At 38.5% G+C, this 27,663-nt stretch overlaps 2 protein-coding genes across 2 annotated transcripts; one reads left to right on the top strand and one right to left on the bottom strand.

The window, feature by feature from the left end:
• Nucleotides 1-648: 648 nt before the first annotated feature.
• mfsd9 (major facilitator superfamily domain containing 9) lies at nt 649-12,529 on the top strand. The gene is made up of 6 exons (XM_079881203.1): nt 649-778; nt 1,666-1,753; nt 3,137-3,180; nt 6,343-6,472; nt 6,567-6,776; nt 9,091-12,529. Exons 1-6 carry the CDS (start codon nt 695-697, stop codon nt 9,942-9,944), a joined length of 1,410 nt encoding a protein of 469 aa, XP_079737329.1. The 5' UTR covers nt 649-694; the 3' UTR covers nt 9,945-12,529.
• On the bottom strand, nt 12,529-26,922 carry slc9a2 (solute carrier family 9 member 2). Its single transcript, XM_079881196.1, has 12 exons — nt 26,350-26,922; nt 24,166-24,629; nt 20,250-20,500; nt 19,589-19,806; nt 18,413-18,612; nt 16,579-16,668; nt 16,413-16,483; nt 15,800-15,967; nt 15,498-15,603; nt 14,313-14,426; nt 13,872-13,962; nt 12,529-13,245 (listed from the first exon to the last, which is right to left on the bottom strand). The coding sequence occupies exons 1-12, from the start codon at nt 26,618-26,620 to the stop codon at nt 12,908-12,910; spliced, it is 2,382 nt and encodes a 793-aa protein (XP_079737322.1). The 5' UTR covers nt 26,621-26,922; the 3' UTR covers nt 12,529-12,907.
• Between the last annotated feature and the right edge of the window lie 741 nt (nt 26,923-27,663).

The following is a 27,663-nucleotide window of genomic DNA, read 5'->3' as shown; positions in this document are numbered from 1 at the left end:
AAACACACAATATAAACGAAAACAATATATAAAAGTAGACCTAAATAAGATTTTAATTTGTTTTCAGTTGATGTTGATATTAGGCAATATTTACCTTCCAATTCATGTAATGACCCAAATGAAATGTTTTAAAGTGGAACAAACCATCCAACATCATAAAACATAATTTTAGCCAAATCATCAAACCCATTGATAATACTCACTGATTGTTCACTTGATCTTTTTCGACCAAAACCACACCTGCTGCCTAACTTGCTTAGGACCTATGATTATTATTTTTTTTAAGAACAAACATTTTTACTTCACTTCAGAAAAAAAAAGAAGAAAAAAAGATTATAATATCAGGTATGTTTGATCGCAGTTCAAATAAAGCGCGTGCCACTGCTCGATGCCTTAGTTCAATGGACTGTACCATAAACATGAGATCCTGTACATGAAATTAACCACCACTCAGCATTTCACCGTGTGAAACACCCGCCCATTCGTACGCAACGAAATGAGTTACCTCTTTTTGAATTAAATAAACACATTCAGAACAGAATATTCGTGATTTCCAGTAGGATAGTACTCTGGTTACACATCGTTCTCCCTTTTAAAGGACAGATGGTCTGATCCTCGTGATGTCTCGTAAAGAGCAGCATAGCAACGCTGTCCATCGCTTCCGCATTGACTGCAGTTCTGTCAATGCGGGAGAATGAATAACTCAAAATGTGCCATTACCCAAAAACGACGGAGACCAAAACGCATCATACGATGTATATACGTGGTGGGATTCATGGTGAGTATTCTCTTTTGTATTTGCCGATGGTCAGAGCTCTTCTATGGCATTGATCGCAATGACTTCATTTTTAAGCTGCTGTCAATATATTTGCATACGTTAGATCTGATGCCCCTGTTCTACACATCTGATCCATATTCCCATACTGACATATTCTCAGTGACATGACAAAGATTCCCATGTATTCATTTTTAACACTTAGATAAGAAGAATTTGCTAGAACTGTTGAAATATAAGACTGTTGTTTACAAAGGCTCATTGATTTTACATAAGCAAGATATTCATAATATAGTGGTCTGTATGAAAACAATATTTTCACATTTGCTCTTTTAAATTCAGGATTTTACATAATAGATGCTTTGGCAACTTATATGTTTGCATGTGCAGAAATCTTTTGTCCTGTCTGTGGATTTTGCCAACTCCCATGAGAAAGAACACATTGTCTCTCCTCTTCTTTCCCTCTCAGACAGATTGAGTTCTTCCTGGTTTTAATTCATCCATAGTTTCTCTCAGATTAAAAGTTTTAGTTTTATAGAAAGTGCCGTGACACTGGATTGAGGTACTGTGTGACTTCAAATTAAGTGCTTGGCTTGCCTGACTGCAGAACACTCACAAATCTAGATAAACTGGCTCAACGGCGAAAGACTATTGTTTCAGTATTGCCTTCAGGCTATTTAAGCCAACCGTTTGGTTATCCATGTTCAAAATATCTTATTTTTTGTTCAGAATTAGAAATTCATACAGGATTGGAACAACTTGAGGTTGAGTAAATGATGACACGATTTTCAGTTTTGGGTTAACTATCCCTTTAAATACTAGAAATCCCTTTCTTGAGCTGTTTTTGCTTTGCTGATGTATAAATCCATTTTATGTGTGTGTGTTTTCAGGATCTCTTTGGGGTCAGTATGATTATCCCTTTGCTGAGTCATCATGTGAAGTTTCTGGGAGCAAGTCCTACAGTGGCTGGGATTGTAGGTAAGTCTCTGGTGTTGTTGTTAAAGTCGGCATGTGAAGGAACTTGCGATCGTCTTTTCTGTCCTATCGTGATGTACTGTATATCTGAGTGAAACGGCTTATCGCAAGAAAAATGTTGGCAGGACTTTTTTTTCCAGCAGGAATTGATTGGATCATTGGATGGTTGTGGTTTGCTATTGCTGTGATGTCATGTAAGTGACCGGTTTATCACACCAGTAAACACGTCATCAGAGAAGAGAAGAGAAGAGAAGAGAAGAGAAGAGAAGAGAAGAGAAGAGAAGAGAAGAGAAGAGAAGAGAAGAGATGTTGCTGCAAGCGGGAGGGGAAGATATTTTGATTAGAGATTATGTGGGCACATGAATTTAAAAAATAATAATGTGCACGGATAAATCATTTATAATAAATACTGCAATATTCTTTTACATTTTTATTTCATGGTGACTTAAAATTCCATGGTGGCACTGAGTTTCAGTATTAGCAGCATATTTCACTATTACAAACTAGTTTAGAAAATTGTTGCCTATCGTTATTAACTAGTATGAAAATGAGTTAGACAGCCTCTTTTCTGCTGTGATCAAGAGAAAAGGCTCACATTTAGGACTCTAAAACGATCAAGGCTACAACAAAATAAATTTGCATAGATTTGAACAAAAATCTACCAAAAAAATTGTAGGAATTTTAAATTGTGTGTGCGCGCGCTCGCGTGTAAATAGTTAGATTAATTTTCTGGCAAGTTTTATAGTTCATTATTCTAAATGGAGACCAACAGTCATACTGGTTTGCTTTCAAATGCTCCTAGAATTAGACTATCGATTTTATAAAATTCATTAAAGCAGTTTGCCACATCAATATTTGTATGTTTTTCAGGTCTTGAGGAATGAATATGTTCTCTAATGAGAATGTTGCAGCTGTAGGTCTGAATAGTGATTTTTGAGGGTGCACAAAATCAATTCAATTGATACAATTAGTGCAAATTCATTTTATTGTGTTTTTGTAAATATATAAGTCCAATTTAGTTTAATTCTGCACATCCTGTTCTCAATAGAGCCAATGTTAATTTACTTTTATTACTTTTTCAGTCAACAGATGACTTCATTGCTGGCGGATTGTAATTTTTAGGGCAAAGACAAGCAGGTCTTTGAAATCAGCAGTACATTGCCTGCGCCTCGTCTCTGATTAAAAGGGCTGCTTAAACATGGCCCATGTAATGTCAGTGGAAATCACCAGCTCAAAAGATATTTTCACTGATTTCATTAAATTGTGATCACAAGGTCTCGTTGCCTCAACCGCTTGAATGTGAAACTAAAAATGTTCTTTTTTTTTCGTGATTAATTTCCCTCTGCTGTCATGACAAATAAAAAAAGCTGTTTCCCATTGTTGCAGGATCTACCTATGGAGTATTACAACTCTTCTCTAGCACTGTTGTGGTAAGTAGTGTGTTTTTTTTTGTGTGTATTTTTTTTTAGTGAGCAGCATTTGCTACAGTAATATGATAACTCTCAATTTAATAATTAATGTTTACTTCTTCCGATCTGTCTCCATAGAGTTTAAAGCACATATCACTGTAATTGTTTATTACAATCAACATTACACCTCAAACTGCATATTGCACCCACGTTTGGAGTGTGTTACTGTAAAATGAGTCATCATATTACCATTCACAAACACACGACACACATATTTAAAGTGGTTAAAGTCTGAAGGTCACGGGGCTAGTTAAGAAGTGAATGAGATGTTTGTCTTCTCTTGGATGTTAAGCATAGAGATAGCAGACAGGAATAGTGAGCCTCTATGACATGCCTGTAGGCTAGAAACAGAGAGAACATAGTAAATCCAATTTAAGTTTTTATTGCATTATGCGTGTCTTGTGTGTGTGTGTGTGTCTAATGAGTGCTGGTATGGAGATGCCTGCAGTGCTTGCCTCAGGCAAGCCTGAGCCGTTTCATTTGTGAGGTCCGATCTGTCTGCCTGTAGGCTATAAATTGTAGCTTTCTTTGGTGAAATGCTTTTCTTTAATAAACAACTAAGATTCTGACTCAAAGGTTCTGAAATGAATCGCACGCTAAAAAAAAGTGTGATAGGTAGTGTCCTGAAGCAGTTGCATTGCCAGAATTTTATTTTTGGGGGGAACAACAGAACATGAAGATTCGCACATCGATACATCATGCACCTGCAGCGTTTCTGTGAATGGAGAAAAACTGAATAAGATTAAGCCTCAGGTGCTGCTTCACTCGCTGTCTCCTTGTGGAAAGGTGAAGTAGGCTCAGATGTAGATAGCACTTTTTCTCCTTCTCGCACATCTTTCTGTGATTTCTTGAAAAAGCATTTTGCATTTTACCGTGCAGCATAGTTCAATCTATTAATTAGAGCAACAAATCAGCAATTCCTTAACCGGCCCCCTCGTGGCTACGCTACTGTCCTGAAGACACTAGGATCTGTTAACAACAAAAAGAATCTGACCATGGTACTCAACATCTCAGTCATTTTAAATCTTTGGGTTTGACATGGAGGGCAGGGTTTTGGAGTGAGCTATTTTGCTAAGATTAGCTGTTTTGCTAGGATTAAAGGAACCGTATGTAAGATTGTGGCCAAAACTGGTACTGCAATCACTTTCAAATTACTGTAGAGCGACAGCCGTTTATCCCGCCCCTCGGATTGAGCCGTGTCTATCTATGGTGAGTTGCCAGACGAAACATCTTGATGTAGGTCTGGCTTGCCAGGCTAGCAGGATCCAGCAGGAAAGTAGGCTGCTACAAGGAGCTTCCAATGGCAAGTGACGAGTCCTACACAGTAATTTTTTTTTCTGTTAATTATGTTTATGCTTCATGAGAGATGTTTTGCGAAGTAATTATGTATCGCAAAAATTTACTAATGGCGATTAGCCAAATATAATCGTAAAGATGTACGCTCGTATGTGACAGTACATTGTTAGAACAGTAGCTGTTAGTCTAACTTGTAACGGTAGGTATCTGTCATTAACGTAAGTACAAGCACAAGCCTAAGTGACTATGTGTTACAGATATCAAAGATACAGCTATTCATTTAGCTGACACTATAAGTGAAAGCGACCAGCTGTATTTTTTAACTTACCCTGCAGTACACGTCCATAACGCTAAAATATGTGATGTGAAAGATTACATTACATTCTACTATTTTTGGCTGTAGAACTTGCATGGAAAACAAGTAGGCTACAAAACGTTCTCCGTTTTCAGCCGTCTCCATCTTTCAAAGGCATCTCCTATACAAATCCTTGTTTTATTTCGGACTTTGTCACGACGTATTTCGGATTCATAACAAGGTCTTTTAGGTTTCGTAACGTTAGACATTTTTTATCCGACACGTTTATAGCTGCAGCTGTGGTAACTAGAGCAGAGCTGGCAACCCGGATGCCGAAACACTACTGACTTCGTTATTAGTAGATAGGTGGAGGGTGGGGCATCAGGCCAAAACAAAATATGACAACATCAACATCAGTTGAGGGCTGCAACTTCACTTTTAAATGACAATATCCTGGCCGGACTACTGTTGTCAGTGATATAAGTATTTGAAATGAACATGATTTCTTAATGTCTAGTGACATATCAGGGCCATTTTATGATTAATTGAAATACATTTCTTACATACGGTTCCTTTAAGGAGGGTTAGCTGTTTTCACATTAGCTGCTACTACCCTAATTGTGGAAAAGAAGTGCACTTTAGCATACTTTTGTAAAGTAGTATTTATAACTGAAGTAATATTTTAAAAGATTATAGGCCTACTTAATTAACTGAATGTAATGTAATGTTTACTGATCCTTAATTGCATGTTAATTGCAATCAAATGAAAATGTATTCATATTAAATAATTAGCCGAACTTTAGAGTTGACCCACATCATCTTTATATGTAATTTCATAATTCCTTCTAAAGTATTTGAAATGTTTGTGCCTACTGCCTAGCATAAAATATGAAATATGAATGCAACACAGACCAAAGGCATGTAAACGAACCTAAAACTGGACATGATGTCACAAGATGCGACCCTAAAATGGACAGAATGCTTACGCATACCTGTTTTTTTTTTTTTTCGTCATAGTCGTGATGTTTCCCATCACAATTCGGTACAAAATCTCCATGCAGCAGGTCTTCATTTGTGTGTGTGACGGAGGGATTCCTGGCGCTGTTTTAACTCCTTTACACATTTTATAAGCTCTTCACGAGTTCTCAGCTGGTTAAAATACCATCATATGTAGGCTACGCACATTCAGCAAGCACATTTATCCCAGCACACAGCATTGTTTTGGATGTTCGGTAAGTTCTGTTGCAAAATATACAATATAAAAGTAGACCAATCAGGTTGTGAACATATCCCTATACCCCTAGGTGCGGTGTTAAAATGCCATTGTGGACCAGGACTACATGTGTTTGTTTTTTTGTGTGTGTTTTTTTGGTCTGGACCAAATGATCCAAGCGAACTGAACTACAAGTGTGGACACACCCTTAATAAAACCATGCTGAAATTTGATTAGTCTGCAATTCTGTGTTTATTTCTCCATGGAGACATTTATATACAGGTATCTTTCATTGTATCTTATATTGTTTCGTCGGCAGGGAAGTTGGAGTGATGTGGTTGGGAGGCGCTATTCACTACTGACGTGCCTTTTGCTCAGTGCCTTTGGATATGGCCTGCTGGGTCTGTCCACTAGTATTGCGCTCTTTGTTCTGGCCAGGATACCAGTGGGTGAGTAGTGGAGAACTTTTGTTCATGTAGCAAATTAGGATGCGCATTATTGTTTCAAGTCACACATTAATGTGATTTCCTTTTCTGTCGATAGGGCTCTTTAAACACTCCCTGTCTATCTGCCGAGCGCTCCTGTCAGATCTTGTGTCGGAGAAAGAACGGCCTCTAGTGATGGGTCACTTTAATGCAGCCTCAAGTGTGGGATTCATCCTGGGACCAGTGGTGGGTGGATATCTCACTGAACATGAGGGGGGGTTTTACTTATCCTCATTCGTCTGTGCAGCCATTTTCTTTCTAAATGCAGGTGAGCAAGACTGACTGTAGTCACATGATTAAAGGAAGTAACTTATTCCTTAAAAGTACAGACAAGTACAGACAATGTTTTATGAGATTGCTGTTGTTTTTTAATGCATTAGGTACAGTATAGTTCACCCAATGACATTTGTCATTGTTTACTCACCTCATTCCAAAACAACATGACTTTCTTCCTCTGCACACAAAAGGAAAAATGTTAAAGACTGTTTGCCATTCAATTGCAATGAATGTGGGCTGAAGCTTTCAAACTTCAAATAAGACACAAAAGAACCATGAAGAATTATAAAGGTGCTTCATATGTAAAGTATATGAACTATATACCAAGTTTGAAGCCATATCATGAGATAAGTGATGTCTGAAGTCCAAACCATTTTTCATGTATCTTTTTTTGAAGCTTGAAAGCTTCAGTCCCTATTTTTTACAGTCATTGCATGGAAAAGAGCAGCATTGGCATTCTGCTAAATGTCATATTTTTTGTTCCACTGAAGAAAGAAAGACATGAGTTTGGAATGCCATGAGAATGAGTAAATGATTACATAATTTTTATATCAGAATTTTGAAACTATCCCTTATTAAAAAATAAGGTACACTTTAGCATACTTTAAAAAAAAAAGAAAAACATATGGAAATAATATACTTTAAAAAATCATACTAAAAGGGTTCTCTAGTGAAAAATAATTATACTCAAATATATTTGAAATACATTTATTTTATGCTAAATATACTACAAATACATGTACATATATGTACTTAATATAAATATCCTGCAATTTTTACTATTGTACTAAATTGGTATACTTAAAGTCTGCTAAATTGCAACAACTAATTTTGTACTTAATGCACTTTAGTTATCCAAAAATAGTGCTGAGGTCCAACTAAAGGTATACTTAAGTATATTTGATTATGCTGAAGTGAAACTATTGCAAGTATACTTTAGGTACACTTTAAATATCTTGCATTTAAAGACTGATATTTTATGTCATACTATCCTTATAGTGATATTAAAACACATTTTAGGCTTAATTTTAAGAAATGTGCATTGTGCAATAAAGAAGTACTCCAAATAAAGTTTAATTAAAATATTTATATCAGGAAGTCTCAAGCGATATGTCAGTAAATATGTTAATGGATTTTTAGTATACTTAGTATGAAATTAGGTATAGGTTTTTTCACTTGGGTTAGTTTACCCAAAAAATGAAATAATCCCATAATTTACTCACCCACAAGCCATCCTAGGAGTATATGACTTTCTTCTTTCTGCCAAACACAATCGAAGTTATCTTAAAAAATATCCTGGCTCTTCCAAGCTTTATAATGGGAGTGAATAGTAACTGAGATTTTGAAGCCCAAAAAAGCATCAATCCATCATAAAAGTAATCCATACTGATCCAGGGGGTAAATAAAGGCCTTCTGAAGGGAAGTGATGTGTTTTTGTAAGAAAAAAAAAAATTCCATAATTTTAACTTCATAAACTGTTCGCGCGTTGTCAAGAGAGTCGAGTTCCAACATATGACGTATGATATAAGAGTAGCGTAAGCTTAGGTGAGAGTAAACGCCTCTCGTGGTTCAAACAAATAGGGCTGGGCAACAAACTCAAGCTCCTCCGACATTTCTCTTTAAAAATTCTCGTTTAAGACTTCAAATTCGTGACCGGTATTTTGTTTTGCTCTATCCTCTGCGCTTCCGCGTTCATCAATACGTCATGCGTCGGGTCAGAGGTCACCCTTCGGCCAGAACTCGACTCGCGTACGAAAGATTCTAGTTTATAAAGTTTTTAATATGGATATTCTTCTTACAAAAACGCATCGCTTCACTTCAGAAGGCCTTTATTTACCCCCTGGAGCCGTATGGATTACTTTTATGATGGATGGATGCACTTTTTTGGGCTTCAAAATCTCAGTTTCTATTCACTCCCAATATAAAGCTTGGAAGAGCCAGGACATTTTTTAATACAACTCTAATTGTGTTTGGCTGAAAGAAGAAAGTCATAAACACCTAGGATGGCTTGAGGGTGAGTAAATTATGGGATCATTTTCAGTTTTGGGTGAACTAACCCTTTAAGTGCGAATTGAATGTAATGTTTTCTGACACTTAATTCATGTTAATTGTAATTAAATTAAAATATATTATAGTTTTTGAATTTATATTACATGCAGTTAGCTGAACTTTAGAGTGCTTTTTTGACCCACTTTTAACACATTTAATACAATTTAGTACATTTCTTTTTCACAAGTGATCCCTTCAGATGTCTGCTACAAAGCAACATAAACTACAGTTTACTTATCCAGATATTTTCTTCTCAGGTTTGGTCTGGATGTTACCGTGGAGCGAGACACTAAATCACCGTATAGATGCAAATGCTAATAGTAAAACCAAAACCAGCAAAACCTATGATGGGTTAAAGAACTCAGTCCAGCAGAACTGCTTAGACAAAAACTACATTCGGCATCCTGATGCACCTGCTGTCCATAGTCGAGCAAATGAAGGAAGGGGCTGGAGGGACATGTCTATCTTCCAGTCTGCCTGGAGACAGCTGACCTCAGTGTGGATGCGGATCTGCATGGTGGCATCCTCGGATATGTGGGACGTGTTCTTGGTGCGGCTTCTAATGGCTGTATCTATAATGCTGTACTACAGTAACTTCTCCTTAGCCATGGAGGAACGTTTTCAGCTCAAACCAAAGATGACAGGATATTTGATCAGCTACAGCAGTATGTTGGGAGCCCTTGCTGGCTGCTTGGTGGGACCCGTAACACACCTCTATGGCAACAACATGTCTGCTTTATTGTTGCACTCTACAGCGCTCACCTGCACGTTGATCTTCCTGTATGCCACGGCACCCAATGTCTGGCAGGTCCTGCTGACCTCCACCTTCTTTGCAATCTCTACCACTATCGGCCGCACTTGCATCACCGACTTGGAGCTGCAGCGTGGGGGAGCCCAAGCTAGCGGGACGTTAATCGGAGCGGGACAGTCAGTCACAGCTGTGGGACGGGTCCTCGCACCACTGCTGTCTGGTCTGGCTCAAGAATTCAGCCCCTGTGGACCTCCTAGTTTGGGGGTCGTGCTGGGTCTGCTAGCTGTGGGCTTGCTACTCGTGAGGACTCCTAAGTGGGACAGTAAGACAAAGGTTAAAGACAAGAGTCCCAAACAATGAGGTGTAAACCACTTAAAGTGAAGGAAAGATAAAGGACTGTGATGGCAGCTGTCTTTTTTTCCTCTCAGGTAATGTGATTGTGGGAGTTTGGATCTGTATACCAGCTATAGAATGTCAGGACGTCAATGTGAGAGACGGCCGTCAGTAAGACTGCCTTCTGTGCCGCCATGCTGAAAGAGAGCAACTGCCTGTACAAATGCAGACTGGCAGAGTTTGATGCAAAGTCTAATAAGATGAATGTTTCTGTCAGAACATTTTGCTGTTAAATGGTCCAACACCAATGGCAAAACTAGTTTAAAATATGTCGGTTACGTATGTAACACTGGTTCCCTGAATAGGGAACAAGACGCTGCTATAGCCGTCTCTATGGGAACACATTCGGTGTGACGAATGTCTGAAGCCTTAACACCATCATGCCATTTATTGGCCAGTAGCGCTTAGCACCACCCAAGAAATACGTCACGTATGCTTCATATCAGCATGATATGCGCCATTTCATAAGATTTCTATGACAAAGGAAGCAATTATCGAAAGGCATCGCAGCATCTCATTCCCTATTCAGGGAACCAATGTTACATAAGTAAACGAGACATTCCCTTTCATAGGTTCACTTCAATGCTGCGATAGCTGTCGCTATGGGAACGATATACCATAACGCCTTCCCATACCTGAAGATAGCTGGAAGACCGAGAAAAGAGTCCGCACAAGCAAATTAAACCTGGGAGCCAGGAGCCATCTTCACATCCAGACCACAGAACTTGATAAAGGTGTTCGGAGAGGATCATCTTGCCGCAACAAAAATATCTTCCAAAGAAGAGCCCTTAAAGAGAGCCTGAGAAGAAGCCATTCCTCTGGTGGAATGAGCACGCACACCTAGAGGCAAAGCCATGCCATGCGCCTCATAGGTCGCAGAGATAACCTCGATCACCCAATGAGGCATCCTCTGTTTGGTGACAGCAGCTCCTTTGTTTTTACCGCAAAAACACACAAACAGTTGGTCAGATCTATGCCACTAGACTGTGCGGTTGATATAGATCTTCAACGCCCTCACTGGGCAAAGGCCAAGAGGTTGTACATCACTCTCAGTCCCCGAATCAGAAGGGGAAAAAGCCTCCAAGACCAGCTGCTTAAGCAAAATACGACACAACCGTAGGAATGTACCTCGGCCTAGGTCGAGGATAGAGCCACCAAAAAGAACCATCTTAAGGGTCAAAAACTTATCTGACATCGACTCCAATGGCTCAAATGGATGGCCTGCTAGACCCTCCAGGACGATAGATAAATCCCAAGAAGGAATTTGTGCAGGGCGGAAAGGCCTAAGCTGTCTCGACCCTTGCAGAAAACAGGAAACCAGGGGGTGACGTCCAACAGAAACACCTCCCATGGGCACATGCTCAGCAGATATAGCTGTACACTTTCAGATATACACTTTCAGAAACTCATCGTATCCGCCTGAGAGGAGTAATATACTGCTCTAAAATAGTAGGCTTAGAACACGAGAATCTCTTTCCGACGGGCAACAGAAAATTCTCTTCCTGAAGGAAATGAAAGCTGATGAAATGGCACGAAGCATATTGATATGAAGCATTCGTGACGGATTTCTCCGGGCAGTGCTTAGCGCTAATGGCCAATTAATGGCGTGATGGTATAAGGGCTTCAGACATTTGTCACACCGAAGGTGTTCCCATAGCGACGGCTATCGCAGCATTGAAGTGAACCTATATGGGGAACCAAGGATATTCTATTTCAAGACATCAGAAGTGGGACATTCATCGTTGAAAAACTTTTATCTGGGTTCCCTGGCCAAATTTCACACTAAAAGTCAGATAAACATAAGAAAGGTAAGGCTTATATGCTTCCAAGAAATCAATTTAGCATTTTAGGAGGGATAAACTTTACTACATGATTGAGTTTTACCTCACTGTGGCATTGATACTCATTTAACCACTATTTATCATTGGTGTACTTCAGAATACGCACTTCCTTCTGTAGTTCTCCAAAGGCTAGCAATAATGTTTTCCATAAAACTATACAAAAATACTAAACAATAGATCACATACACTACTGTTCAAAAGTCTGGGGTCAATAAGATGTTTTTGTTTGTTTGTTTGCTGTTTAATAATATTGTTCAGCAAGGATGCATTATATTGATCAAAAGTGACAGTGAAGATATTTAAAAAAAGATTTCATAAATGCAATATTAAAAATAGAAAAGTTATTTTAAATATCTTGTAATGATATTTCACACTATTACTGTTTTTATTACATGTTTGATCAAATAAATGCAGCCATGGTGAGCATAAGAGACTTCTTTCAAAAACATTCAAAAATTGTATCAACCCCAAACTTTTGAACGGTAGTGCATGTGTGGGAAATGTTTTTGTTTAGATTTTTAGCATCATCTGAATTTATGTTTTACAATTATTACTTTAAATTTAATGTTAGGAATTGTGTTCACACCTGAGAATAATAGCACTTTTTTTTTGTCTAAGAACATAATGTTTTATTTTCCAACAAATGAAAATAAAAGTAGCCTGAGCCTACACAAAATTCCACTTTCATGGATCAATAAATTGTTTCATTTCACATATTTATATTTATTTGTGCCTAAATAATGTAATTAACTTAAATCCAGTTAAATCTCATGAATAGCAATATTTTAGTTCCAAAAACTAAAGTTCAATTCAGTGAATTACAAAAAATAATAATAAAAAACTTGAAAATGCACTCAATTTAAATGCACATGAAGCATACAGTATGTGATTTTAAGACCTATATTTCACAATTTCTGATGGCTTTAGTGTTGTAGAAAGCTTTTATGTAAATTATCACATAGGAATATTTTATGATTGTGTTTAACATGGAGTAAATTCTTCCCTTTCTCTCTAGTGTAAGTGTTTTAGTTTGCTTCAAAGTTGTGTGATCTCATCCACAGATAATAGCAGTACAGCTGCATTAACAGATCAGTATGGCCTCCTCATCAAAGGCTGTTGTACATCATTCTGTGGTTCCTGTACCCATGTGTGGGGAGACAGACATGATTGCTGCTCTCCACCCTCACAGTCTTTGTCACTATAGTTTCTAGATGAGCCATAAGGCAGATTTGAGGTCTGATGCCCTGAATGGCTGATGTTTGACCTCAGATGTGACGTCCTGTTGCCCCTCTGCTCCTCATTTTGTTCATCCAACATGTTCACAGAGGAAGCTAGAGGCATCACTGCTTTAGATGACAATCTCTGTGGATGCTTGAACATAGGCCTGGTTGACGGATAGTCAATCTCAGTTTCTCTATCACCATCTCCTAAGATAAAAGATACTGTACATTACTATCTATATTACTGTCAATATATAAATGCTTAAAATCAATATAGTTATGAAAATCCCTTGACCTAAATCGTTGTAATATTTACAACTCTGCACTAGATGTTCATTAGAAAAGCATGACAAACTATACATGACAAAAAACACAAAAACAAATTCAAATAAATGCTGTTCTTTTGAATTGTCTATTGATCCAAGAACCCTGAAAAATGTATCACAGTTTCCACAAAAAAATAGTAAGCAGCACAACTGTTTTCAACATTGATATTAATAATAAATGTTTCTTGACCAGCATGTGACAGTGAAGACTGGAGTAATGATAGCTTTGCCATCACAGGAATACATTACAGTTTAAAATATATTAAAATGGAAAACCGTTATTTGAAATAGTTTTTACTATAGTTGTGATCAAATAAATACAGGCTGAACAGTTTTACAGTGTGAAGAGACAGAATTGAGGTCTTGTACATAATCTCTGAGATCATCTACTGAATGTAAGTCAGTTGCTGTCTATATGCAAAACATGTTGAATCTGTTTTGCTACAAGGACCAGAGGGTGAACTAGAGATGGTTTAATTACTGCTATAATACTGTATATTCTCTCACCGGTGTGACCGAATCTCCGTGGAGGAAATCCAGAGTTCAGACTCTGACCCATCGGCAGAGACAAAAACTTCTGGGACATTTTTGCAGCTTTCTGGTGTGGCAGAGAAGAGCAAGGAAAGGGTCCATGACAGAAAATAAGACTCTCGTGTCCATATTAAGAAGTATACGGGGGGTGAAAACTTTGGAACGGGATGAAGATGTCAACATTTTTCTTATTTTGTTTAAATATCAATTAATTTGTATTTAGTACTACCCTTTGAAAAAGCAGCAGAAGAGACTTACATGTTTCCCGGAAGACAAATTTAGTACAATTTACGCTGATCTTCAAATTCAAAAAGTGCCCTTTAAATGGCAAAAACCAAAAGTTTTTTTCATATATCTCATCATTCTTTTACCCTGTATAAATAAGTGCTCTGTATTAATTTATGTAGTGTTACATACAGTGCCATGGAAGCTTCCAGCTCTGAGGCTGCGACGTAAACTTGTGTGCCGTCTCATCAGGATCTCTCTGGCTGTGATATCATTGGGTAATGAATGCTTGGTATAAGACACTGTCTGTTAAGCATAATGGATAAAAAATATATAGATCACAATTTGTGAAATATTGCAAGGCACAATAAAGTAGTAGGGACATTATTAACAATGTTATGTCCCACTACTTATTCAACATATACTAAATACTACAACTGAATCATTCAAGAAAACCTTAAACTTTTCTATAAACATGGTAGTTTTTGTTCAGTGTCATGAATAACCAATAACGTCATACAAATGCCACACAAAATAATTGTTATATCTAATGACAGTCTGTACCCTAAAATATACTAAAACTCTAATACTGTTGTCAAATTTCAGTTATGGTACTGGGATGTTCTGAAACTTCTTATTGAACATTTGACCCTTTTTTGTGGTGTTTTTGGTTGAAACCTTTATGATAATATATAAAAAAGCACCTTCAGAGCATTACTTTGCATATTGTTATAAATAGCGTAACCAGTCCTACTCGACCTGGTCCGAGCGATCCAAACAGGCATCTCCGCCTCTTGAGGCCAGGGGAGTAAGTTTTACCCACACAGTTCTCACTAGCTAGCCTCCTTTACACTCACCCCCTAAACCTCACTCCCATCTGGGTCATGGCACCAAATGTAACTCGACCTGCTCCAAGCGGGATTTGAACCGGCGTCTCCGGCATGGGAATCACAGTCTCTAGCTCACCTCTTGAGGCAAGGGGAGTGAGGTTTACCCACACAGTTCTCACTAGCTTGCCTTTTTTACACTCACTCCGGGTCACGGCACCAAATGTAACCAGTTCAACTCTACCTGCTCTGAATGGGATTCGAACGGTGTGTCCAGCATGGGTGGTGGTCGCAAAAGAATGCTAGAAAAGGACGCTAAAGACCACAGTCTCTAGCGTCTGTCTCTATCGTCAGTCGCTAGAGCGCCTCTTGAGGCCAGGGATGTGAGGTTTACCCGGACGGCTTTTAATAGCTTGTCTCCGTTACAATAGCAAAGCTATGATATAAAAAATATTAGCTTTGAATTTAATATAACACCTAATATCTTTGCATTTTTAGTACTTTTAGCAATTCCAATATTGTAAGTTCAGGACATTCTGTCACAACTCACCCTCTGTCTGATCTTGTACATGTTTTTTGATAAGAGTTCATGCATACTTGTCACATCAGATGACAAGAACTTCTTCCTGGACTTTGAGGCATTCTTTATTTCTTCACTATAGTAAACGAGAACAGAGAACAGAAATCAACAGGAAGCAAATCATTGGGATTCTCCTGTGACTTCTAGTAAAATGATTAATCTATTAGTGAAAGCTAAATTCAGCAACAACAAAAAAAAAGCAAAACCAGTTTCTGAGATTTCTGAGAAGCGTAGGACAGGAAAAGAAGTGACTGTGCAAAAAGGAGACGTACTGTAATGAAATTAAAGAGGGGGCTGCACTGATGTCACCAGACATTGTGTCCAGAATCTCCATGGCGTTCTGAAGCTCCAGTTTCTTATACAGAGCCACAATGCTCGATTCAGGACGAGTATCACGGATTAAAATCTTGCGAATGATCCGGTTATTAAACTTCATGAACCTGACAATCAAAGATTTTATAGATCAAAACAAATTAATCTCACAATCAAAATCACATAAAGTAGATAACAGAGTGTACTGGACTTTACATTTATATTTAGCTTCTACATATAAACTGAGTCACTGAATAAATGTCTCTTTTTGAACATAACTATCTTAGGGTAATAGCTGTGGTAGTAACTAACAGGAATAGTCTTTATGACAAATTAATTTACATAAGCCTGAGGCTGATGTTATGACGCATGGTTCACATATAGACTAGACTGAGACAGAACTGTTAGACCAGTCTAACTGGTGGCACAATTTTAAAACAAAAAAGAAATGAGGAAAGTGGAAACATGACACAGAAATACTTCTAAGCCACTATCAGCAGAGAACTGTTTTTTTATATTCAGAAAAGCTGTGTAGAGGAAAAAATAACTAAAATGTAAGAGTCTAACTCTTACTTGTCTTTCCAGTAGTAGTGACTCCATTGTCCACATAGATCTTCAATGCCTGCAACAGTGTGCTCCATTAACTGAAACAGAGTAATGGCATCAAGACTAAATAAACTGATTAAGATTATTCATTAAGTTTGTTTAAATTAAATGAATGAAACCACTGAAAACATACCCTTTTGTGAATCTCAACACTGATGGTCTCTTGGTTTCGATTTGTCTTACGGACATTCATTAATTTTAGAAGAGGTCTTATTGTAATTCCCTGCAAAGAGAAATAGTCTTTACTATACACTACCGTTTAAAATTCTGCTGTCAGTCTGATTTTCTTACATTTATTCAGCAAGGATGCATTAAATTGATTAAAAGTAATTGATTATCTGACAATAATGGCATTTATATTGTTACAATTTATTTTATTTTAAATAAATGCTGTTCTTTTCAACTTTCTATTCATCAAAGAATCCTGAATAAATATATAACTTTCCACAAAAAATATTATGCAGCATAATAAACTGTTTTCAACATTGATAATGTAAGAATTGAAATAAGGTTTAAATAAAGTTAGATGGTACGCGAGATATCGCGAGCGTAAGAAACGCGAAAAGGGCAGGAGTTAAAAAGAGGAAGAAGAGAGATGAGAATGAGATGGTTGGAGAAATGGACGATGTAATCGGGTGTAACGATGTAGAGTCATAGTAAGAGAAATGTTGAAATAAACACTGAGTTCTGAGCACAGAAGTCTTGGTCTGACTCCTCTATCAAGTGACCACGACAGATACAGAAAATAGCCAAGAACCCACGCACAATACTCGGTAAGCACGGATTCCTCGAGAATGTTTCTTGAGCAGCAAATCAGCATATTAGAATGAATTCTGAAGGATAATGTGACATTTAAGACTGGAGAATGATAATGATGATAATGATGCTGAAAATTCAGCTTTGCATCACAGGAATTAATTGGCCTCAAAGCAGAGACTACAGTGCGCCTGCCTGGAGACGGACAATGTTTCCACTTTTACCATCAGCGAGAGCGAGGAGAAAACCAACATGCCAGCCACAGAGTCCGCTCCAGTGAGAGAAACTCCTGGGTCTGTTCTAGTGATAATTTCCTGTGTCTGTTCCAGTAAGAGAAATCCCCCTGTCAGTTCCTGTGAGAGGAATTCCGGTGTCTGTTCCAGTCAGAGAAATTCCCCAGTTCGTTCCAGTGAGAGAAATTTCCTAGTCCATTCCTGTGAAAGAAATTCCAGAGTACGTTCCAGTGAGAGAATTTCCCGAGTCCGTTCCAGTGAGAGAAATTCTTGAGACTGTTCCAGAGTGTGAGATTCCCAAGTCCGTTCCAGTGAGAAATTCCCCAGTCTGTTCCTGTGAGTGAAATTCCAGACCCAAGCCCAGAGAGTTCAGCACTGACCATAATGGCTCTGGCATTGTGTCTCTGGGCCACACTCGTCCACTCCAGCCCCTGAGCTGAGTCCGCTCCAGCCCAAGAGCCCGTTCCAGTGTCTGCTCCAGACCAATAGTAGCTGCTGCATCTCGTGCTAACTTTCCTTTGTGCTGCAACCAGTGACCATGACAATTGCTGTTTTTACTGTATTTTTGGTCAAATAAAAGCAGCACTGGTGAGCATAAGAGAGCATAAGATTTTTTTTAAATCTTGCTGACCCAAACATTTTAATTGTAGTGTAAATGTAAAAGCCATATATGGATCACAAGGAGTTTGCGTTTTTGTCTACCTCTGGAAGTGGTTGAAAGTGGACAAAACATTTTAGACCCTGTTTACACCTTTATTTAGTGTCGTCCACTTGTGATCTGATCACAACCACGACCAAAGCGCATAACGCTTAATATCAGGTGTAAACAGGGCCTCATATTAATGGCCTAACTTCAATGCAAAGTGTTGAACAAATATATGAACAAGTTAATGCTGTACTTGTAAAGATGGTTCATTAAAAAGGCTTGTTTGAAAAACAAGCACTTGTCAGCAAGACTCAGTTGCTGTGTAAAGGTACCTGAATGAACACTGTGAAGATGATGACAACAATCGTGCCTGTGATGAATAGCTTCTTGCGACCAATACTCTCAGGGAGAGTGAAGGCCAAGGCAAAGGACACGGCTCCTCTCAGACCACCATAGGTTAAACCAAACTGATCTTTGAAGTTAAAAGGAATTGTACGGAAGGGGTTAATGATCTGCGTTAGGACCAGGATTCCTAAAAGAAAATGGAAAAATAGTAACATTTGAGCCAGTAGCTCAAGTTATGTAATTTCAGATGACAATTTGTATTTGTTCCAGACATACTGTCAGTCTGTGCATTAGTGGTGTGGAATTTACAGGTTAGATCATTAGACCAGCACATGGCAACAAGTGACCGTCTATATGATTTGTAGAATCATTCCTAAAGTTTGTAAGTTCAGAACACTGATTCATTCAGGAACAACACACAACTGTTTGATGCTCGAAGACATGACTATTGACTATGCTTTGATTGGATCTATTTCTGTTGGTGGAGATAAAATGGGCAAACTAACTGGCAACTGTGTCTACTGTACATTACTTATATTTCTTGTTTGTTGAATTGTTTGTTAAAAGTAATATCAAATAGCATTATACCATGGTCTGGGTGAATACACGATTCTGATTGGCTGCAGGGTGTCCATTAAAAAGTGATAATGTACACCTAGGAAAGGCGTCCCGTCAATTTGCCTGATGACAGTTCTAAATGATTGCGCTGGCTCAAACTCACTGATCAACTGCTGCGGTCGGGTCGCTGTGGCCACGTTGCTTGGCAATGCCTGTATACGGGAGATATTAAATAGTGCGCTCGACTTAATAAATAAAAACCCTCACGATTTTTACTCTAAAACACATTAAAGTATTATTAATTGATTACATATTTCTTTCTTTCGTAAGTGACCATGGTATAAGCGGGATAATGCCCTTCGAGGTGTCCATTAACAGAAATTAATGGACTTCGCGGAAGCCTCCGCATCGTCCATTAATTTCTGTTAATGGACACCTCGTCGGGCATTATCCCTTACATAATCGCAATCATACTGGTGTGTCAAAACACAGCTGTGGCGATACTGTTTAATTGTAACTGATGACAATAAGAAAACGACCTGGTACTATTAAAAACTTCCTAATAATTTGAGAATTTGTTATAATTCACAAATGATCTCCCATACCCAGGCCTCTCCAAAGCAAAGCAAATAGCAGAGTAAAGAGTATGTAGCCCCAGTTCCACTCATGCTCTGTTGTTATGGTAACAAAACCCAGGAAAAAAAAGATCAGAGTTTCTGACACACTTCCGAGCATCTTAATGACATGGCGAATAGTGGTGCAGGAATGCTGGGATACATTCTCCTCCACGTAATACTTCATAGTCAAAGCACAGGTTACAATACTGTAGAAACAGGAGCACAACGTTCAGGAAAATTTGTTAGTTTCAGATATCTGGAAGCAAGCTTTTACTCAGCTGACAAGGAATGTTTTCAGAACTTTCCTACTTTTCTCAAGGTTCTCTCAAAGTTATGAACAAACATCTTTACAGTAATATTAATAGAATGTTTGTTCAAAGTTATCTGGTTAATGATGTTCCCAAAACTTTAGCACAAAAACATTATGGAAAATTTTTTGTTGGATGCTAGTCAAACATTTTTAAATGTTATTACCTGTTTTTGAATGTTCAGAGAAATTCAAAAGTAACAATCCCATAATGTTTGCAAAATTGTTTTGAACAGTCAGTTAACGTTCAGAATTAAAGTTTTATAACTTAATGGTAACGTTAGCAAAATGGTCTTAGAACATATTTTTGTTAGCTGGGTATGGACCCCTTACAGTACTTACGCCATGATGCTGGAGATGGCAAAGAGCTCAGCTAAAAGGTAGGCCAGGTAACTGTACAGGAAGATGATTAGAGGCTCGATCTCTCTCACTTTTCCAGTAAAGCGTGTGGTGAAGGCTGCCACAAAGCCAAACAGAAGGCCGAAAAACACACCACCCAAACCCACGACAAAGAAACTACCTATGTCCAGAAAAACTTCTCCAGCGTCAACCTCAGGCATCACTGCTACATGATTGAAAAGATTATACAGCACCTGGAAAAAAACAAGTAATAAAAACTCAGTGAGTGTTTTAGCGCAATTTTCTCACGTCATGGGATCACAACACTAAGAGATAGTAAATGAAAGAGAAAATAAGTTGCTAGAGAATATAACTTTCTCTTGAAATTCAAATGAACTTTCTGAAATCAAATCAGCAATGGATAATAAAAAAGGCACAATCACTTGACTAGGTGAACATCATTTTTTTTATTAGCTCATTATTTTTTACATCTTTTTTGTGCGTTCCCGAGATTAGACCTTCCTTAACATAATGCCAAAAACCTGAAGTCTCTAGGTGGTCTGGTTGAGGAGTAGATAGAAGTGCAAGATTGGTGCGCACAGACAGAACAGAAATCATGAGTTAACAATCGCAATTTTGTCCGGTGGAAAATTGCGCTAAAAACAGTGAGGACATCCCAGTTACTAATGTAACCCCCGTTCCCTGAAGGACGGGACAGAGACGTTACGTCAACTGACTGACGCATTGGGATCTCGCCTGAGAGTCCAATCACCTTCGAGTTGTAACAAAACAAGCGAATGTACATTGGCAAGTGAGATTGGCACTCCCCGTACATACGGGTATATAAGGCAGCCCGCAACTCACTCATTCAAGTTTGCACTGAGGATCTGAGACAGGCGTTCCCTATCAGTTCACGTTCAAAGTTATGTCAGAACTGACTGATCCATTGGGATCCCTATGGAAAGCGTCACAACCACTGCCACTTTGCAGCGCCCCGTGAAAGTCGCATAGACCTCTGTACCTGGTGGGACGGAAGGACATAACTTTAGGGGATAATCGTTAGCTGCTGTTCATGACGATGTGTCTCTGCATTAACATCTTGAATGAAAGCTTGTGACGGGCCCAAAAGTGGGTACCGCTGGCCGCTGAGCCAGCGCTGGGACAGAAATTGCCGAAACTTTTGAAGATTCTCCACCTGGCCCTACTCCGGGGGAAAGAGCAGTGCGTCCACCGTCTCCTAAAGAGCAGCTCCCTCCATCTCTTGGTTGCCCGTCTCAGGGATGGTGTTTCACCGACAGCTTAGAGGGTTTAGCATACACTGAAACAGCTCAACATTGGGGCTTGGGTAAAGGCTGCTGCTGTGGCCACACCAGAGCAGATGTAGACGCCGCAGGGGGGCGCCCTCTGTGACAGGCAGGCGGAGGGGCAGCTCCTGGCGGTCTGGTGGCAGCAGCATCTTGTGTTTGATCGCCTCCGTCTGCTTCTGTACTGCAGAGAACTGCTGGTCATTGTCGTAGAAGAGGCCGGCCTGGGAGATGGGGGAGTTGAGAAAAGCGAACTTGGTCGGCCTCCTTCATCTCAGCCAGATTCAGCCAGAGATGACTTTCCTGGACCACTAGAGTGGACATCGTCTGACCGAGGGCCTGCGCTGTGATTTTTGTTGCCATTTGCAGTTCCTGCGTCAACCCCGGTTTAGAACGACTCTCGTACAGCTCTTTTAGAGCTTTGGCCTGGTGTACTTGCTTGGCGGCAAGAGTGACCGAGAACTTATAGGCCTTGGATGGGAGGCGCGCGCGATTCCGCCAGGTGGCAGCACTTTGCAGGCATAAATGCACCACAATTGCACACTCCACCTGAGGAATCTCCATGTAACACTTGGCTGCCCCACTGTCAAGGGTAGTGAGAGCGGAGGAAGCAGTGAAGCAGCTTCTGGCAGTAAAAGGTGCCTTCCACGACTTGGTGACCTCCTCATACAACTCTGGGAAGAAAGGAACCGGGCAGATACCAATCATCCAGTCGTGAATGTTTGGGACCTATTGGAGGCGGCCTGGGGGATGCGTGGCAGATAACTCTGACAACTCTTCGAATTGCGCTCCCTGATGGGGGCAGCACAGGCGAGTCTTCATCCCCAGAGGACTCATACCCGCTCTCCGATGCAGCTATCGACATCCAGGAGAAGGACATCACCTCGTGAGAAAGACCAGCAGCCTCACCCAGAAACTCCACAGCCTTCGATGGGGTGGGGGAGTGGGAGGCCCATTGGGACTGGCCCGGCGGGAGAGCTCCCACTATAACCATCAGATCACCCTGAGTATTACCTGAAGTGGTCCTCTGCAGTGCAGAGAAACCAGAACAGGGAATAACAGAGGGGACTCCACATTTTTCAAGGTATTAGAGTCTCAATCTCAACATTGCGATAGCCATGTTCATGTTCGTGCTTATGGCCCAGACACATGAGGCAGTGATCGTAGCTGTCAGACGGGGCCAGGAAACGACCGCATCCAGAAACACTCAGGTAGAATGCCATCTTGAAAAAGACAAAACGTCGCCCATGCTTGCTCTTTTAGGGAAAACTGCTCTTTTAATAGTTGAAGCATCCAGTGATGAAATCGCTGCACTTACCTGTGCAAGTTTGCTCTTTAACTGCGAGCACCGCTGAATGCGCCATCTCTCCAACTCAGAACTGCTTCCTGCTCTTGTCAGCTCACACGATAAATGATTTACGTCAGTGTCTGGCTCCGCTCGGCTTCGAAGCGAAAGCTTGAATGAGTGAGTTGCACGCTGCCTTATATACAGGTATGTACAGGGAGTGGCTTGCCATGCAAATCTCACTCGCCAATGTACATTGGCTTGTTTTATTAACACTCGAAGGTGATTGGTCTCTCAGGCGAGATCCCAATGCGAAACCTGACTGAGTGATAGGGAACTACTGACACGTACATTATACACAATTGATGCACAAATACAACACTTTCAGAAGGATTTTATTCCAACTGATGAATGATAAAAACATTTAAAGCCAATCAGAATCCAGTTTTGAAGCTACAGCAAAAGCTTATAATAAACATTACAATATTGTGTGTTGGCATGCATGCTAAATAATTATTGTTTAGTTGTCTTTACAGTTATTGTTCTTGGTGTGAACAGGCTTTAAGCATACAGCTTCAAAACATACTTGATAAGTACATATTCCTTAAAATAATAAATACTTACAGTAATAAATTAATCAAATACTTTGCATCCCTGGTAATTGTAGCACATATAAAATCACACAGAATTTTGTTGTTTGTTTCAGAGCATTCCAGTGTCAAGAAGCCAAAACACTGCTCTGAATTTTTTTATCTGAATTTGAAAGCAAAATTCACAAAAACGTCCCTCTTACTATTCTAGCTATTACTATTCTTTTCCTCCTTGCTATTCTAGTTAAAATGTAGTAAAAAGTAAGACATTTAATTGTGCCTAAATAGTTGTTTTATGTTGACAAAAAAAGAAAGGTGAGATTAAATTCATAGCTTCTAAAGCTAATTGTGTTTATCATGGTGTTTAAGCCTGTATCAAATGACCGAGCGGTTACACTGGCTTGTGTTGAGTTTTGGACTTCAGATTATCTGTTACTAAGGAACGATTTGAAAGGAGACCAGCATTTTTCTTTTGAAACAAACTGTGATTCTTTTTGATGAATGACGTAACTCTTTGATCTCTGCCCGCTTTTACACAGGCACAACATCTTAAAAACAGTTCTTGATTAGAGAATATTTATGACTGATGTGCCAAATAAAAGCATGTTTAAAGCACATTTCCCATTGAGAGTATGGCAGTTTATTGCTCAGAATTATGTTTTATTCTTAGTCCCAAATCCCTTTCGCTGACTCACACTTTTCATTTGGTTTTGTATGTCAAGATTGCACACATCACTTACCACAGTGACAGCATCATTGAACAGGCACTCTCCAAATACAACAATATAAAGCTGCTCGTGGATACTGATGTCCTCAAACACAGTGAGCACAGCAACCGGTTCCACTGTTGAGATGATCGAGGCGAAGAGGAGGTTCTCCTGCAGGTTAATGTCCTGTACACCAAAAGCCTCGATCTGGCAGATGGCAAACAGGGAGATGCCAATGCCAATGGAATTCCACAAGGTGCCAACAACAGCAAACCACAGCACCGTGCCGAAATTCTCAAAGAAAGGCCGAGTGGGCATGAAGTAGCTTGAGTCTAGAACAATGGGTGGCAACATGTATAGGAAAAAGGCACTGGAGGTAAGCACTGCCGGTGGCTCCTCATTCACCGAGTGCATGATTCCCCCCACTATGAGACCAATGGAGATCAGCAAACAGGATTCTGGCACCCAGACCGTGATCTTATGGTAGACATGGAATCCTATTTAGAAAAAAGCAATACATATACATAATACATAACAGTTAGTTCTGGTCCTCAAATCTGATTGGCTGAGAGGCCTTCCAGGAGGGCTGATATTTCAACAGAATCACTGGGAATGTTAACCGTTTCACTCATCTTGTCTGAATCCATTGATGAAGAAAGTAGTTCACAATAGAGATTTTTTTAAGACACTCTGTGGTTGTTTCTTTTATATTTACATACCACCGATCTATTGTTTCCCTTACTAAAAATAAGTATACATCAAGTTAATTTTATTACTTATACTTAAGTAAAGTTCAAGTATATTTTAAGTATACTTTATGTTGTAAGTATCCAGTGTTCTAGTGGTGTACTTGTAAGTGTACTATTCTGCTTGGGACTAAATGCCCCCCTGTTTAAAGTAAACATTTAAGTAAATGTAACAGTGGTAAACTTTGAGAACACAACTTTACAACTATGTTTTTTGTTTGTACTGCAACTGTACAACAAGTGTGAACTTATATGTATACTGATATAGTCAAATACTTTTAGCACATTTTTTAGTTTATGAAAGTACACTATGAAGTATACTCTCAGTAAATTACTAGTTTAGATGAATACTGCAAGTATACTTTTCATTAAATGAACTTAACATCATACAGTACTTAGTTATATATTATTGTATATAGTATTTATATATTATTTCAGCACTTTTAGTGTTTTCACAGCCTTCTAAAGTGTTCCAGTTTAGTTTTTTAGTTTTTGTCTTGAAAAACCTTTAAAGTATTTAACTGTACTTTAAATAGATTTGAAGTAAATCCCTATGTACACTGCCAGTGGACTACACAAAAATTCAGATGCTCAGTATAGGAACATATCTATTTTCTTTATAAATCAATATTTTCAAAAAAATTAAGTTTATAAGACAGTAGGCCTATGTAAAACTGTGTGAAAAAAAAAAAAGATTTAATAGGCTACTCAATCAAAAGAGTAGAATTACAAGCCAAGTAGCCTAATACTTAATTATACTTTCAAGTATCTCGATCAAAAGATTAAAGTGTAGGCCACATACTTAAACTTTTCTGTCAGTATAAGTATCCTGCCAGGTATACTTAAATGTAAATTTAAGTGTATTTCTGAGAAGTACACAAAAAGTAGACAAAGTACTTTCTTATTTTTAGATTAAAAGAAGTAACACTTGAATACACCTCTTTTTTGTAAGGGATTTAAGAGATATCACACTCGCAGTTGTGCGATAATGGCTCTATATCAGCACGGCTGTGATTTTATAGCCTACCCAAACATGTTAAAGTGAGTCAGAGAAATTCATTCATGCATTAACTGTGGAAAATTAAAATAGTTATAATGGAAAATTATTTAATCAGAGGGGACCATGGTAATTGATCTGTCTTATAAATATAGACCTATATAGGTACATTAAGTACATTTTTAATCTTATTATCTTACATTTTAATTTAACTACCATTCTGACTAACCATATGACAAAACAATTTAAAAATAAATAAAAACTATTGTGAGAAATGTTGCTAGTAACAACCGGCAGAGATACTATTGTTTAACAAATGCTATAGGCTACTGGTAAAACTGGAATAGAGTTGGTACTTAACAGTCATTTAAAATTAAATAAATAAAACCAAGCTACTAACATCAAAAATACACTAGTTAGTTATTTTAAAAGAATATATTAAAACAGCTTTCCATAGAATATGTGATTGCTCACCTATTTTGGCAAAGGAAGCAAGCAGCACCCATAAAGTAATCTCAAACGGGATCTGGATACGGGGGTAATTCAGTCTAAACATCGTTTGGGTTGTTTTGCCCGGGTCGGGATCAGCACCAGTCTCACCCATCGTTTTCCAAGGGGGAAGTTTAGATGGAGAGGTAGTCAGTCTATAAGCAACACTGCCGTTTGCTCCATATTCTGATACAAAAATTACGCACAAAATCAAAAAGGTAAGATGCGTCATCCTTACATCAAATTTAAGCACCATATTTTATCCGATTATATATGCCAGAAGTTGAAATAAAAGGTAACCTATAGCATACCGCAAATATTGTAAAAGATAAAAAGTAAATGTTAAAACCGTTTACATTCCTGCAAAGTCCCTTCATATAGCCTAAGCCTACACGTCCATATTTCTTTGGGTCATTACATAGCGATCGTCGTTTGCGTGTGATGATCCGATTCCGCACTGTCTCGACTGGATTTTGGCTCTCTATCTCTCAGCAGGTGTGTGTGGTAGGCTCTAAAAGGATTTTTTTAATAGAGTCCCTAAATGCCACAAACAAACACTTCGAAGTAAAACCTATTGTTTCCCGCGTATTGTGTTCAGAGTTAGTCCAATTATATCTCAAATACAAACATGTTGTCATGATAGTTTCCGCCTAAACAGTAGCATAACTAGGCTACAGTTATTAAAGTAAACTGTATTACGTGTGAAAGAAAGCCTCTTATATTTTATTTAAACACTGTAAAAAATTATACTTGATCAATAAGTTTTGACAACATATGTTTTTTTTTACTTTGCTTTAACTCATCAAAATAAGCTAAGCTATTTTCAACTTTTTATAAATTACAAGAATCAACTCGTTTTTTAAGTCAGTTTAATGTAATGTAAGTTAATGACTTCAAATTGATTGTACTTAAAAATTTAAGGCAGCAAATTTTATACAGTGCATGCTAATTAAATTATAGAATATAGCCTAACTGTCTGAAGGTGGTCCAGAGAGTCAAACGAGCGAAACATTATTTGTTTCACAAACACTAAAACACATTTCACCCCTTTTTAGCTAATAAACTGTCAAATACATATATGACATAATAATGATGTTACTGCATGTATGGCAGGAAAGGCAGCATGTTTGTTGCAGAATTGAAAAATATGGAGTAGTGTGATGTTATAACCTCCTGAGAACCACAAAAAAAGGTTTCTGAATTTTATATAAAGTATTTTTTCATGTCATTAAATTTTTTAGAGCATAAGAAACAATGGATTTTTAAAACATCAAAAAATAAAAAAACAGTTGTTTAAAA

The sequence above is a fragment of the Squalius cephalus genome (assembly GCF_949319135.1).
Source record: "Squalius cephalus genome assembly, chromosome: 9".
In the NCBI taxonomy this organism is placed as follows: Eukaryota; Metazoa; Chordata; class Actinopteri; order Cypriniformes; family Leuciscidae; genus Squalius; species Squalius cephalus.
This window is presented reverse-complemented; position numbering and strand designations above follow the sequence as displayed.

Bases quoted from the DNA above. Each gene is read 5' to 3' on its own strand.
- mfsd9 (XM_079881203.1), top strand. From the start codon at position 695: ATGAATAACTCAAAATGTGCCATTACCCAAAAACGACGGAGACCAAAA. The intron at 779-1,665 runs GTGAGTATTCTC...GTGTGTTTTCAG, and splicing joins TATACGTGGTGGGATTCATG to GATCTCTTTGGGGTCAGTAT. The intron at 6,473-6,566 runs GTGAGTAGTGGA...TTCTGTCGATAG, and splicing joins TCTGGCCAGGATACCAGTGG to GGCTCTTTAAACACTCCCTG.
- slc9a2 (XM_079881196.1), bottom strand. From the start codon at position 26,620: ATGGTGCTTAAATTTGATGTAAGGATGACGCATCTTACCTTTTTGATT. The intron at 20,501-24,165 runs GTAAGTGATGTG...GTTTTTTTCCAG, and splicing joins TCAATGATGCTGTCACTGTG to GTGCTGTATAATCTTTTCAA. The intron at 16,669-18,412 runs GTACCTTTACAC...TTCTCTTTGCAG, and splicing joins TCTTCACAGTGTTCATTCAG to GGAATTACAATAAGACCTCT.